Source organism: Prinia subflava, chromosome 14 (assembly GCF_021018805.1).
Source record: "Prinia subflava isolate CZ2003 ecotype Zambia chromosome 14, Cam_Psub_1.2, whole genome shotgun sequence".
Classification (NCBI taxonomy): Eukaryota; Metazoa; Chordata; class Aves; order Passeriformes; family Cisticolidae; genus Prinia; species Prinia subflava.
In genome coordinates this window covers 12,285,185-12,300,563 of record NC_086260.1, presented here as the reverse complement: position 1 = coordinate 12,300,563, position 15,379 = coordinate 12,285,185, and the positions used below count along the sequence as shown (strand labels likewise).

Genomic DNA, 15,379 nt, shown 5'->3' with positions numbered 1-15,379 from the left:
TTGAAACAAACCTTTCTTCTTTGTTTTTGCAGATGCACTCCCCAATTATCTCCTTGATTTCAGGATCAGTAACTTTCTCAAAGCTTGCTGGCTTTATACCCTAAAAGTATAGAGAAAAACAATTTAATGTGAAAAATAATTACATTATTAAGCATATCTAATCTTAATTAAGCATATTTTCTCTGCCTTTTAAATGTAATTCAACCCGGGAAGTAACAAATACTTTTAGGTTGCTAGTCTTAATGCAAAACTGAGTTGAGGATTTAGGGGTACCATATTTCTAAATACCATTGCATTTCAAAATTAGTACACAAGCTTGCACAAGCTCAGTCACACAGGGAAAGAATCCCTTTTTCTTTACCAACCTTTGCAAATTTTACCTTTATATCCTCTGGACTCTGAAGTGAATATTCAAGAAACAGCTAATTTTTAATTTCAAAAATCAGCATTTTCTGAAATTATTCCTTTTATGTTTTTGCCTTAACTCTCAAAGCACTAAATGAATAAAGACAATTAATCACATACTTCTTGAGATAGCCAGTACTGAAAATGAGTCAAAAATACCTTGGAATATTCCATATTCTTGTTTCCCACAAACCTCTTGCTTTTCCACGACCCAAACACTCTCCAACAAATTCCCCTCTACATAAAAAATTAAAGATCTACCCCAAAACCAAGCAGGGAAGCAAGAGAATACACTCAACAGCTCAGCATTGCTCCTGAATTTCCCAAGATATTGTTAGAAACCCCTTGGGAATATGTGATAGAGCAGGTGCAACATATAAATCTAGTTAAATCTCTGTCAAATGTTGGCATTTTTGCTGGGAACAGATTTGGGACAGAGCCTATGAGCATGGCCTTTCAAGGAGAAAGCCCCACTACCCACTGCAGAAGAAAACCCTGGGAAGCAGAATCAGGGTCCCCACATCCATGTATATATCCAGCTACAGATGACAAGTGGCAACACAAGAAGTTCTGTTTATTTGCAATGTCCAGCTTAAATCACAGAATTAATTGATTCCCTTTTAAAAACACATTTTAAAGTGTTTAAAGAGAAATTTGCCTCTATCTACTAAACCAAGATGTAGATGGATGAAACTATGACAAAATTAATTTGAGAAGAGATGATGCAGTTAGACCCTATCACTTAAGGACCCAAGTACTTCCAAAGAAGTTAATAAGCAGAACAAAAGGGAAATGGGAAATACAATTTCCTTTATCTAAAAAACCAGAATGTGATTAAGCACATAACTGAACGGGAATTGGACATTTAGCTCCATTCAAATCCTTTTAAAGTTTCACTCTGAAACAACAGTAAATAATGGCTCATGCAGTCACAGATAAGGAGCCCTGCAGAGTTGACTTTTGGCTCACTGTGTGAGTTAAAGAAAGAAAACAAGTATTTTCAAAGAGCATCTGCAATACACTGAATTAAGTCTTGAATAGATTTTATGGATGAATTTCAGTGAGGGATGGAGTCTCTCTGAGAATTTCTGAATATTCCAGCATCAGATAATACTTTCATCCATTTATGAAGATTCTGTTGCTATTCAAGCCTCAGATTCTGCTTCAAACTTTATTAATTAATAATTTTAGGTTAACAACCCCCATTTGTCTTAAAATTCTACAGTGAAATATGTAAATCATAAATTTTAAAAAAAAACCAGCAATAGTAATATACAGAACAGTCACATATAGACTCAGCTCCTTGGTTTTGCTTCAGCAGAAAGCTGCAGAGATCCAAAGAAACCCATTTTTGGGAGAACAAACCAAAATAATCTGTACACGTGGCTGACTGGCTGTGACCCACTAATAAGAATTATTTCCTTAAGCAAACATTATTCTTACTGATGAGATGAGGGTTCAAATTTTGTGTGTTAGAAAATGTGTGAAAAGGCACTGGAGTACCCAGCTGCAAAGGCCAGGCTGGCTCCAATGTGCCAAGGTGAGCTTCAGGAGAGCTCTAATACCTGAATTAGAAATGAAAGAAAACAAAGCACCACCAAAACGTATTTTCAGCAGGACTCCCTTGTACCCTAATTCACCTTTAAGCTACAGGAGCCTAGTGTGTTCTCCATCAGAAAGAAGGATAAATCTATACACTTGCATTCACTGTTTGCTATGAGAAAACAGATTTCCATACTAGAGTGACACTCTCCAGGAAGAAAGGGTAACAGGACCTATTAAAAGCTTTAACCTGGAGAGAGGCAGGTTTAGACTGGACATAAGGAAGAAATTCCTCCCTGTGATGGGGGAGAGGCCCTGGCACAGGGGGCCCAGAGCATCAGATCCCTGATGATTGGCTCCCAATATTGGCCTTACAAATTGCTTCCACAAATAAAAAAAAGCAACTCTTCCACCAACACTTTATTTTCCCCATCTCTGGATGGAACACAACTCATCTCCAAACATCCATTGTGTGACTCTGCTGAACAGCTAAGCTATGAATAGATGACTAAAACAAACAAGAACAAAACATGTGGAGTGAAGTACTGAACAGAGCTGCTTTGCCAAAGTGTTTTCTCCCTGTCCCTGCGCTTTAGGATGCTTTTGTTCCTTACTCTTCATTAAACTCTCCAAGGCCATCTCACTGGGATGCTGCAAACCCTCCTGCAGCACTGTGCCCCTGACAATGAAGGGGGATTCCATTTGCCATCAAAGGACTCATCTCATTCACCTAAACAAAAGCCATCTGTCTTCCCTGAGCATTCCCAAGGAAACACAGCACCAAAATTCAAAGTGTATTAGCTAAGAAATTATCCATGATGGTTTGAAAGCTGTACAGCCTCTTATAAATTAAAAACTCAATGCCACCACATGTGAAAGGCCGGGCTAGCTGGGTGGCATAAGGAAAATACAAGTTTCTTAAATGTTAAAATATATGTGCTCATATATAAACCAAGAGCAAAATGAGAGATAAAATAATTTCCCTTTGGAGAATTTCTCTGTCTCAAATAGAATGATTTATTCTGACTCCCTCACCACCACTTATTCCCACCCCCTTCTTTCTGAAGCAATTAGATTTGTGATGCACTGCCCTGCAGCACAAGGCAGCTGAGTCTACAGCCACACACACAGACATTGAAGTTGTCCCCTTCATGCCAAGGGAAGAAACGTGCTGCTTGTTCTGCAGGGTCTAAAAACAGCCACTTGCCATTTTCCATCAGCAGAGCACACTTTGGGAGAGCAGCACGTGATGCTCTGCAGGGACACAGCGAATGCCACACGAGTCACTGGCACGTCTGACCCATGTCAGTCAGTTTTCCAGAGGCTTTCCTGGCCCCCAGGAGTGCCCTTCCACACTGGGCACAGCCTGCTCTGGGCTACCACTCCACCTGAAGGTAACTCTAGGCTCATGTCATTCCTAAAAAAGGAAAAAACCTTCTACCAAAAAGCCGTAGCCATGTTTCCAGCTGAAACTGCCCCCTGGCACACACTCTCTGAAGTCGCTGAAATGAGGGTGAATGAAGCCCTCAGTTTTACCAGGACTTTGTTCCATGACATCACTGTGCACAATTATAAACTCACCTCTGTTTCACTCCAGAATGGTGCTCCATCTTAACATGAAGCTAAGAGGATTACCTGCAGATCTAAGATGATCTCCAAAAGCCACAAGTCCACACAGTGACATTCACAGCATTAGTGCCTGCTGTCATTGTGCCACAGCCACAGCATTTATTCTGTCTGTGTGCACTATGGCATACAGCCTGAGAATGCTGAGAAAACCTTCAATAGTTGATGAGAACAAACAATGTGAAAGCTTCACATGCAAACCAGAGCACTGTCCCAGGGTGGGCTGTTCTGAAGCACAGGTCTGTGCCACCAAACCCAAGGAGATGGCCAGGAGCTCCCTGGAGATGCAGCTGCTCTCTGTGCACTCTGCAGCAGGGCCCTAAGAAAACACAGGGCTGGAGCAGCCTGGGAAGGTCACAGATTCCGATGTTTCATCACTATTGTCTACATCAACATCACTTGGCAGAATGATTAAACACAAAAAAAATCTGAGTAAGAAAAACCATCAAGTTATGCATGAAAAATGAGATTATGGCATCAGAACGAAGGGCACTGCAAATATGCTGACCAGGAAATCACTTCAAAGTGAGCTGTGGTAAATGTGGCTTGGCCCCGCTGCTTGGGAGAGACGTGTTTTCTATTTACAGTACATATCCAGTTTTTTAATGTTTACACTCCATCTTTGGGGCTGAAAGGGCAGAGAGAGGTGACAAGTTGGAACAAGCACATCTCATCTGCCAGAGGAATGAGCCCCCTCTGTACTTTCCAAACACGACCACCACCTTATCCTGGACAACTGCAAACATACAGGCACACGTGGAAAAACAGGAATGAAAAAATTAAAACAGCAGTTAAGCCATAAGAATATGGCCAGGCAAAATAAAAGGTCACTGAAATAAATTAAGTATAATAATCTTACACTACAGACATGCAGAATGTGACCTATGCTGAAATAATAATGTCTCAGGAAGGTAATGTTTACATTTTCTACACCAATAATGACAACCAAAGTGTGTGATGTGGACAGCCAGGACTTGAGGTGTATTTCATGTCCTAGGAGCAGGCAAGGGTGTGGTAGTGTTTGGACACAGTAGAAATCACTGAAAAAGATATCACAGTGGCAAAACCCAAATCATGCCCTGCCTGTGCTGGGCAGCAGAGGGAATGTCAGCTCAGTGGGACCCAACAGAAGGCAGGCAGTCTGAAGATTTTGCTGGTTGTCACTCCTTGATGCAAACTCTAGCCAGCAATTCCAACCCCTGTGGATGCTATCAACACCTCTGGTGGCTGCCACAGCAATGCTGAGCCCAAGGCAGGAAAAGAAAAGGATTTTTTATTTTATACTTTTTAAATAAAGGCATCAGGCAGCTAGACACAGGAAACACACTTCACAATGCACTGACCCTCAGTTTAAAATACTAGAAATAGTATTTGTATTTCTGGTGCAAAAAAGCCCCAGCTTCATAAAGAAGTAAAACTCTCACTGAGAAACTGCAGCATTCGGGGGCTCTGCATCCACCCCATCCAAGAAGGTCAGAGCCACCTTCTGCTCCAGTGAGAGCCCCAAACCTGGTCTAATACTGGAAGAAAATAGTTTAATTCAGCCTCTTGGGTTCAGCCCACACTCCCTTTTTGACTACATTTCAGTCTATAAGCCCCAAGGCTCACACAAGCTGCCGCATCACCAACCCCAACTCTTCATCCAAGTGATTTTAGAGTTACTTTGTCTTGTTTGTGGTCACTGCCCCAGCTCAGGGCAGACCCCAGTGCATGGTGCTGGCTCAGGACCCCCCACCCCAAACTCCTGCCCCCCTCAGAGCCCGCAGGGCACTCACGCTGCTGGGAGCAGGGTCCCTCCTGCCGCAGCTCCCTGCGGACGCAGCTCCGCTAGAGAGGCTGTTGAGCCACCAGAGGGTTCCTCCTGGGACAGGATCTCCCCCAGGACCAGGCTCCTCCTGCACCCTCACCCCAGAGGTCCACCCCCTGCTCCTCCTTCCTGCCTGACAGTTGTGCAGCTCATGGCATTTGACAGGGCTTTCTCCACTCCATGGAGCTGGTTAACCCTTTCCTTGGAAAAACAGTAATGCCAATTTTGCCATCTAAGGAATCCTGGTGCCTTTGCTCCTGTTGCTTCTACCCCAAATTCAGGTGAAAACCATATACCCTCTGTGCTGGTGCCTGATTCTTTTGTCTTCAGCTTTCCCTGTCAGACAGTTCTGCTTCAAAAACACCCCTTACAATGACTTTTTAACAGCTTCTCTGCCACTGCATGTTCTGTGTGACAAACATCTCCCACCTATCTGAAGCCGCCAGCATAAAGCCAGTTTTACAAAACTATAATAATTTACCATCTAATCCTGAGCTGTGTAAAGATTGCTGCCATAGAAAATGCGTTGGCTCAGGCTTCCATCAATGTTTTAAAAAATGGCTACTTAAGCCTAAAAATTGAAATGTAACATCTAATTAGGAATCCTCTGATTAATCATTATTCTTTGCCACCTTGGGTATTGCTCTGATAAATGAGGCCTAGGAGCCTTGCAAAGCCTTAATTACCAATATCCCAGATGGCCACGAGGTGTGCACAGAGCTGCCCTGGGTACAGGGAGCAGTGACAAGCTCGGTGCTCTCGGGGGCTCAGCTGCACACACACATTCCCAGCAACTCCAGCTCCCACGGTGACACTGGGGACCTGACCTGTCTCACATGCAGGACATGAGGCCACAGAGCCCAGAACTAGAAGAGCCTCTTGTAGCCACTCTGTGAAGCTCTGGAGTCCAGGGTGGTGCCCCCTAAGCTGCCCACACTGGCAGCATTTAGGCCATATCTGACTGACCATACCAAAACAGAGCCAGCATCCCTTGTGCAAAGGTAATAAACACTGTGATAAAGAAACATGGAATAACAACACGGAGTAACCACATGATCTAGGATCACAGAATAACAGAATGGTTTGGGTTGGAAGGCACTTTAAAGACCATCTCATTCCAACCTCCCTGTCATGGGCAGGGATGCCTTCCAGCAGACCAGGTAGATCCAAGCCCTGCCCAACCTGGCCTGGAATAACAAGGATAAAGGCAAGGACTCCCCTGAGCCATCAAACCCATTCCATGTCTCTGAGAAGCTGCAGCATGGTTTGCAGGCAGCCATGGTGCAGAGCATGGTCAGCAGCCAGCGGATCCATGGCTGCACACACTCGCCTCCCTGCAATGCCAAGGGAGCTGCTACAGCCACGGGATGAAGATAAGTGCACTGCTGAGCAGCTTCTGAGGCCTTTTGTGGGCTTTAGAATTATTTCTGGGTGGCTCTGGGTTGAAAGTTGCACTCTAAGAAGAGTTAAATTACCAAGCATCATCCCACTGGGCTGTATTTGTGGCCGATGAGAGGAAATCAGTGACAAAGATTACTGAAAATATTTGATGTAGCTGCATCCAGTCAAACACACTCCAAGTAGAAGTGTAAGCTTACACATAAGCCTGAAACAGGTTTGTGTAACCCAGAGCTCAGATACCTCAACTTCTACAACGCTGCATACGCTCAGCAGCACCGACACCTCACCAAAATCTGCTTTTGAACCTTCCAGTGGCAAGATCCAGCAGCAGCTACGGACGTGTACTCACACAGGTTACTTTTCGGTAGATTTGAGCAGCATTCTGGCATTCTGAGTAGGGGTATTCTGAGGTAGCCATTTCCAGCATGCACATTCCAAAGGCGTAGACGTCCACAGACTCGTCGTAGTGCTCCTCGTACATTTCTGGGGCCATGAATTCCGGTGTGCCTGCACAGACACACAAAGGGAATGCTGATTTTTACAGGAGTCTAAATGGCTTTAGCCACACGCTTTTTCACCTGTAAGAAGTGTGCCCAGTACCACTGTGCATGGGTGCATGCAAGATCATTTCAAAAGAGCTCCAGCATCCTCCAGGGAGGAAGTCCAAGGGCAGTGCATGCACTTCCATGGCCTGTGGACAATAACCAAAGAGGGGAAGCAGGGCAGGGGGACAGGGAAGAAAAAGAATGAAAAATTTCAAAAACAAACAAGAAAATGAGCTATGGCTCATTTCCTGCCCATACTGAAGTGATGGAATGGTTTCTGGCTGGCTGGGAGAAGGATGTGTACAGGGCTGGCGAGGTGAAAAGGGGAGAAGAAACGAGAACCTTCACGCTTGTTTCTATCAGTGCAAATTCGCATTTTTTTGTTTCCTCCAGAGATACAGAGCAACCACCAGCAGGCAGACTGAAAGCCAGCAGCACTCCGAAAGCCAGTAGTATTGCAAATCACCTACAGAGTCATGCACAAAACATCAAACCTAATTCTGTCACTGGTTTAGTGGGACAAATCAATGAGGCTACTCACAGAAGAAGGTCCTACTCAATAGGGATTAGGGTGCCAGGAATCTGATGCAACTGGGTAAATATGAAGTGAGGCACTGGAAGCTGCAGCTTGGGGACAAGCAGCAACTTCCAACACCTGCAACATTCGCTCAGCAAACTACTCTGGAAAGGGGGGGGCTTATAAAGCAAAACAGAAAACTATGAACACTTGGGTAATTTATTCCAGAAACTGTATCTCGTACTGTAATTCATGCTTAGGAGTAATGATTAGTTAATTTCCTTTCTACATAGAAAAAATGAAGGAAGAGAGATCAATGCAATGGTGTGCCAAGGGACAGTAGCAACAAGCTGTTGGGATGCCAAAAGAGTGGCAGGTCTTGGGCCATGAGAAAGACCCAGATAAAGTCTGCCTGTCCAGCCTGAGCACCCAAACTGACCCCAGCCCTGGCAGATCCCATCAGTGCTTTGGTTATGTCATCACTAATCAGCAGCAAAAGCACAACTGCAATTAAAGTAACATATAATCAGAAAAAGTAGTTCTGACATATCCCAGGATGGTTTGGATTGGAAGGCACCTTAAAAATCATCTCATCCAGCCCCTGCCATGGCAGAGACACCTTCCACTGTCCCAGGCTGCTCCAAGCCCCATCCAGCCTGGCCTTGGGCACTGCCAGGGATCCAGGGGCAGCCACAGCTGCTCTGGGCACCCTGTGCCAGGGCCTGCCCACCCTCACAGTAATGTTTCTTCTTAATATCCAATCTAAATCTCCCCTTCTCCAGTTACAAGCCATCACCCAAGTCCCTAAAGAAACTGAGGAAATCCCATCCCTGGAGGTGTCCCAGGCCAGGCTGGATGGAGCTTGGAGCAACCTGGGACAGTGGAAGGTGTCCCAGCCATGGCAGACAAGATGCCCCTTAAGGCCCCTTCCAATCCAAACAATTCTAGGACTCTGACTTGTCCTAAACTCTTTTTAAATGGCAAAAAGGACAACCCGCAAAACTGGGGTCTGCTTTTGCACACACTTCTGAAGTAGACTAGACCTAACACATGAACAAGCATTTCTGTAAAATTAATTTTGCAAAACTCAGGATTGATCTCATCCCTTGTTTATGTTCCTCCCACTGATTCCTCCAGCCTTAGCAAATCAGCCAGACCCGTGTCAGGGAGGCTCAGTGTGGTCCCTCTCTCTGGGTGTTTGTTCCAGCTGTCACCAAGGCAGAGGCTGCTGCTCAGAAAGGGTTAACAGCTGCCACAGGGAATTATTTTGGAGCTACTGCCTTGCTGTAGAAGGAACGAGTCAGCAGCAGGACCGAATCTCATGAATTACAGAGCATTTAAAACAAATCTGAAAAAGTGATAGCAATAGTCTAAGAAGCAAATGGAATACATGGCACCATTCCAAAACAGAAGAAATATGACATTTTCCCCCATTCCTTGGGGTGGAAAGGAATGTGGAACCTACAAGCATCCTTCAACACAACAGCCCAGCTAGACGTGCTCCAGGCAGGGGCAGGTCTGCCCTGGCTGGGCTCCCCATAGACACCTCAGGGTGCTGGCTTCACCCCTTGCAGCAACAAGAAATGCAGCTGGGACTGTCTTCAGAGCTACTCCCCCTGCAGAGGGGCAGCACTACTCATCACCACTGTTCCCCAGCCTCCTTCGTGCTCTCCTTGGAGCAGTGCTACTCATGAAAATTATAAGCTCGGTTTTATTGCCAAAATGAATGCAGACTCCTTGCCAGCATCCTGCAGCCCTTCCAGTATCATATTGCTTTCAGACACGAGTCTGTTTTGATGGTGTTCTGTTCACAACTGGTTTTACAAAAACCTGTATAAGTATTACTAGTATTCTTATCAATACTGGTATTACCAATGTTACTCCTAGTATTGGTACAATATTACTGTATTGGTACTACTGATACTATTCCCAGTATTGGTACTTCTGAAATCATTCCCAGTCTTGGTATCCCTTATAATACTCCCCGTATTGTTATTATTGATATTATTACAATATGTCCCATGTACAATTGTTACCCTGCAAAAAAGTTATTTGAAGAAATATTGACCCTCAACAGAGAAAAACACCACCAGTTACCAGAAGTCAAAAACTAGAGAAATTTAACAAACATAAACAAATGTAAGTTCACTAAAATCAATGAGGTTAAGCAGAGCCACAGCAGCCAAGCACACATCTGAAATTTCTGTTCTTTTGACTTCACAGGCACAGGGCTCTCTCTGCATTAAGGATGACACAGGAGGAAGGAAAAGAGGAAGTTATGATACCATCACCTACTGATTCTGTTTTTATAGTGGTATAAAGGCAACAGCCCCAAACCCACTTTAACCTCCACTATCAATCTGCAACTTAAAAACCACTACTGCAAAATGGGAACAGGGGATGTTAAATAGACAGCCACGATACTGACCGAGGGAAGCCAAGGAGAACAGGAGCATTACCTATGACACTTTTGGCAAATGAAGCTCTCTTGAGTGTTGCCAGACCCAAGTCTCCTATTTTCACAGATCCAGTTGGTCCAGTAATAAAAATATTATCACATTTCAAGTCTCTGTGAATTATTGGTGGAGTTCTTGTGTGCAAGAAAAGAAGACCCTTCAGGATTTGCCGACACCAACTCCGCAGGACTTTAGGCTTCATCACTTTAAATCTCTTCAGATACCTGGAGCACAACATACACACAAGTGGGTATAAAGGAAGTGAAAACATTTTATTAGAGATTTGAGGGGCTTTAACAGCTGAAACTCCATTATGGATAAAAGCCCCTTATTAGATGCCACAAGAGCAGCACAGAAATATCCCAGAGTTGAATGAAATAGATCTTTTCAAAGGAGGAATTAGAGCATTCAGTTTTAGGGAGGATGATAATAAGCATTTTCAGTGCAAATACAACCAAATATTTTGAAGTCTCATAGTTCAGCAATTCATTTCATGCAGAGAACAGCTTTAGAATATGTTAATATACTTCGAATCAGAAGAATACTGAAGTTTAATTTTAACCACAAGGCTTGGACCTTTGTACCATGCACCTGCATTTCTTTCCATTCACCTGAAGTTGGGAGGGGACATTTGGGGAGGATGCAGGGCCTGCTAATGCACTGGCAGAGTAGCACACTGGCTGAGTACTGCTCCCATTGGGGCTGAAAATCTGTTCCAGAATCCATGCCAACTGCTTTATATCAACCTTAACAAGACTGTCAGTACCAGAAGCTATTAATTAATGTTGTTTAGGAGATAACCCAGAGCACCTTCAGCCTCTAAGAGATCCTACCATTCAAGTGCTATTCCATTTGAATTCCCTAACAAAACACGCAAATACAAGCACAAAAGCAAGCACCAAATACACCCTGACAAACAAAAACGTCACAGGAGGAGGATGAAACACGCCAGAGAACAGCTTCCAGTTGCATAACCAAAACAGGGGAGCAGGCAGAAAGAGATGGGGGCCAAAATTCTGCTGTCAAATCGCTGCGGCTCAAACGCAGGGACAGACACCAGAGAACAGCTCCATTTTTTGCTTTTATCTGGAGATGGCTTTTTTCAGCGTATGAAAGTAGGATTTTGCTATAAATGTCTGCTGCTATTCTTAGCCCCTTGCCAGGAGCGCAGTACTTACGTCTTCAGCGTTCCAGAGGTCATCAGCTCGGTAACCAGCACGATGCATCTTTTGGCTTTTGCACAGGATTCCCAGAAGTCATAAAACCTCACGATGTTTGGGTGCTGTAGACCCTTCAACATTTCTGCTTCCTCTTTAAATCTCTGCCTCTCTACTTTCGTGAGTTTTCTGTCCTATAAGCCAAAATGAGACATTATTATTAGCGATGGACAAAAATAAAGGATCTGCATTGCCAGGGTATTCAGAATTTTAGATTTGTTTTATGCTTGTGTCAAGAGCAATTATAAAATCTTTTATGTAAGAGAGCAGCAGCGTGTATGAACTAGGGCACTCGGCCTAAATCCAGTATCAAGAAGACAAAGAGATGCCTGTGCTATGCCATGCTCATGACAGCACTAATATTTCAGGCACCATGAACACACCCGTGGCTTGATGGATCAACCCTCAGCTATTTCTTCCTGTTTGGGTGTTGTGAGGCTCCCTATCCAAGGGGTTCATACCTGCAGGATGTCATTTCCAGGTAGGGATGTACTCTCAGCCAGGACCCCAGGCTCCCACTGCCCTCAGCTGCCCCTGGGATGCTCTGGCACAGAGCAGCAGCTGAGCTCCCTGCTCACCACACTGGGCTCTACAGCCCATCCCGTTTACCTCAGGCTAAATTAAAACCATGTCACCTTCAAAAAAACCCCAAACACATCCATTTTTGTATGTGTTTGCTGTTCTGCTTCATTTTATAGACTTTTCCCTTCTTTTTGGTAAAGGAAGTGTTTCCGCTGTCCTTCAGCTTCTTCCATAGGCTGCATATGCATGGAAATTCATTAGATTAGAAATGTGACAATGTCATGTTCTACTACCCTGGTTTTCCTAGATAATTTCAGGGCATTTCCCACAAGCTCTGGGGAGTGATGTGACCCTGCCCAGCACATGCAGAGCCTCTCTGCCCCTCCCATGGCTCAGGAGAAGCTTCAGGGCTGCCTGCACCTCCCCAGCACACAGAGACCTGCAACAGGCAGCCCAGACACTCACTCCGACCTCCTGGGATGATGAAACAGCAGCAGGGGAGCTCCACCCCAGACCCACCACCATGCCTGCCTGGTTTGGCCAAAGCACTGCCCACCCCTGCCCTAGAAATGGAGCTTTGGGGATCTTTAGAAGGTGCTCCTACTCAGAAAGCCAAAGGCTCACCAATTACCAAGATGAATTAGTTCATATTTTAACCTCAGGCTTCTTCCTTTTCTCAGGTCGCTCAGGCACACCTGCACGAGCTGCACTCCCATGAACAGAGTGAATTGAAAGGGAACTCAGCTGACTTGCAGCCAAGATGCAAAAGGATCAGCCACTGCCATTCCCACAGCCCTCACCCACAGTCCAGGCAGTTCAAGATGGGAACGAGAATTCCCATGGCTACAAACAAGTCAGCCTCACACGGAGACTTCATCAGAGCAAACACAGGGTTGGAACCATGATTTGGCTCTTGGTGGATGACAAACCCTGCCTCAGTGCTGTGTGAGCGTGGGGGGAGCGTTTCCTTCAGTACTGGGGCTGTTCTCTGCCCGCTCTGAGATCCCTGGAGCTGCCCAGAGCCAACGCTGCCCAAGCAGCAGCCCCGGGGCTGGGCAGTGCAGGTGACCTGGCCTGGGCCCCCAGAGCCCCCCACGCCCCACAGGGACAGCAGCACACAGAACACCCACAGCCCAGGCAGGCAGCACCTCTGCTGCTCTGCACCAGCTGCCTTCTTTCTAAAGCAGGAAAAAAAAAAACAACAAGAAAACAGGCTGTCTAACGAGTCAGGCAAGAACAGCCACAGATTTGCTCTCAAATCCATCACTTCTTCCCTACTGCTGAGTTTCCTCCTAATTTAAAACCTGTAGAATAAATCAGACACTGCTGTTAGGAAGGAGAAGAAGCAAGTCCCTGTGCAAGGCAGGAAGAGCAGATTTGGAGCTGGCACAGAAAAGGAAAGGTGACTGCACAGATCCAGCACATTTGCAAATACTTTCCAACTTAAAAAAAAAGTAATACCATAGTCCTTGACTCTCATTTCCAGGTTTCTGAGCATTGTGAGAACTTTTCCACTGCTACTTTGTTGGTAACATTTAAAACAACCATTCAGCAGACAACCATATTCTGTATATCCTACATCTTACGAGCAGTATCATTTTGGCAACCGCACCAAAGTGATTCTGGAAGGCAAATATGTGTTCTATTTGTAATTACAGTAGAAAAACTGTGGATTTTTTTCATCAGACTGATACCTGAGTGTTGTTTTCCAGCTGGAGAGGCAGGGCCAGGGCCAGGGCAGAGCAGCCACTCCTGCAGTCTCCACCACAGAGGGTCCCTGGTGCCACCAGGGCTCAATCAGCCTCCTCTGCATTCCTGCAGCCTGAACCTGACACTCAAGTCGCTGGCAAAAACATAAGCTGATCCTGAAAGGGCTTAAGGGTCGAAGTGTGTTCTGCCCTGAAGCAGCAGAAACACCTGTTTAACTGCATGACTCACTCAGAGCCTAATCCAAACCCAAGAAACCTTCACTGGGGTCACAGACACTCCTTCCCCACCATATAATCACACAAGGCAAAATGTCCTCATCCTGAAGCTAAGGGTGCATCCTGAAACAACCTCCAGACATAGAGAACAGGATTGTTCGGAAAGGTCATCACAAAGAAAGGCAGCCACAGACTCGTGGAATAGTTTGGGTTGCAAGGGGCCCTAAAGATCATCTGGGTATGAGGAAGAAATTCTGCCCTGTGAGGAGGGGCAGGCCCTGGCACAGGGTGCCCCTGGATCCCTGGCAGTGCCCAAGGCCAGGCTGGACACTGGGGCTTGGGGCAGCCTGGGATAGGGAAAGGTGTCCTTGCCATGGCAGGGTGGAACAGGACGGGATTTAAGGTCCCTTCCAACCCAAACCAGTCTGGAATTCCATGAATTTCCGATTAGCACTTCACAGCCTCAATCCTGGTAAATCCTACACTCAGTTAAACTGGATTAGCATGATGTTTGCAGCAAGAAGATACAAAGAAGTGAATATCCTATCTATAATCAAATTTCTGCTAATCCAACACACGTATGTTCTCTCCTTCTCCCTACTCATCACAGCCAGGGCAAAAAAAATGCCTCTCTCTGTTAATATAAGATTTATCCCTTCATTAAGTTCCTTATGGGGAACAACAGCAAAGACAGGAACTAGGAAGTAAATGTGTTAACAAAAGGAAAGGGAAAATTTACGAATTAAATTTCTGGAATGGCACCCAAATTAACAGCAGGAACATGTTCAGTTAGTCATCCCCAAGCATCATTTCCTCCAGGTTGTAACATATGGGCTCTGACTAAGGATCTGAAAATTATACAAGCAGGAGACTGGCTTTCACCTGAGCCTTCAGAAGATTTCCAAGATTAACAAACGAGGTCAAGTTTCTTGCCTAATTCCTTGCAAGGAGCAAACATGTTTGGGAATCAACTCCACACCCCCACCATGAAGAAAGGGGTTCTTGCAAAGAAGACCACATAAATTTTTCGCATTCAGTGCATAGAACCGTGTTGGAGCAGGGTCTGAAGGACAGCTGTTGCAAACTAGAAAGCTGTGCTGCTTTGCAGTTTCACAGAAATTTAGTTTTCTCCTTTTAAAGTCTTGAATTTTCACTAATGTTAAAAAATTTTAAACTACTTTAAACACTTGGCTATCTTACCTACTTCCTGGCCTAAGGACTTCTGTGTCCAGCCAGCCTGAAAATACTGTTTTCTTGGGAGCTTTGTGTCTTGTTTTTAAATTCTTAGACTGACATAGCTGCATTTACTGATGCTTATTTGATTTTGTCTCATTTTGAACAGATGAAGGCCTGACTGTAAGGCAAGCAGGAGCTTTGGGTCAGAAACGAGGGCAGGGCTCACCTGCCTCACACAGA

At 45.1% G+C, this 15,379-nt stretch overlaps 1 protein-coding gene across 8 annotated transcripts in view; it reads right to left on the bottom strand.

Annotated features, from left to right (window-relative positions):
* Positions 1-15,379, bottom strand: part of WNK2 (WNK lysine deficient protein kinase 2) — an 88,936-nt gene that overhangs the window by 47,556 nt on the left and 26,001 nt on the right. For all 8 annotated transcript variants that reach the window (XM_063411890.1, XM_063411892.1, XM_063411886.1 and 5 more), the window contains exons 2-5: positions 11,478-11,650; positions 10,303-10,523; positions 7,131-7,288; positions 12-100 (exon numbers count right to left, since the gene is read on the bottom strand). In XM_063411890.1, coding sequence (XP_063267960.1) covers positions 12-100; positions 7,131-7,288; positions 10,303-10,523; positions 11,478-11,650 — 641 coding nt within the window. The remainder of the gene's footprint in view (positions 1-11; positions 101-7,130; positions 7,289-10,302; positions 10,524-11,477; positions 11,651-15,379) is intronic.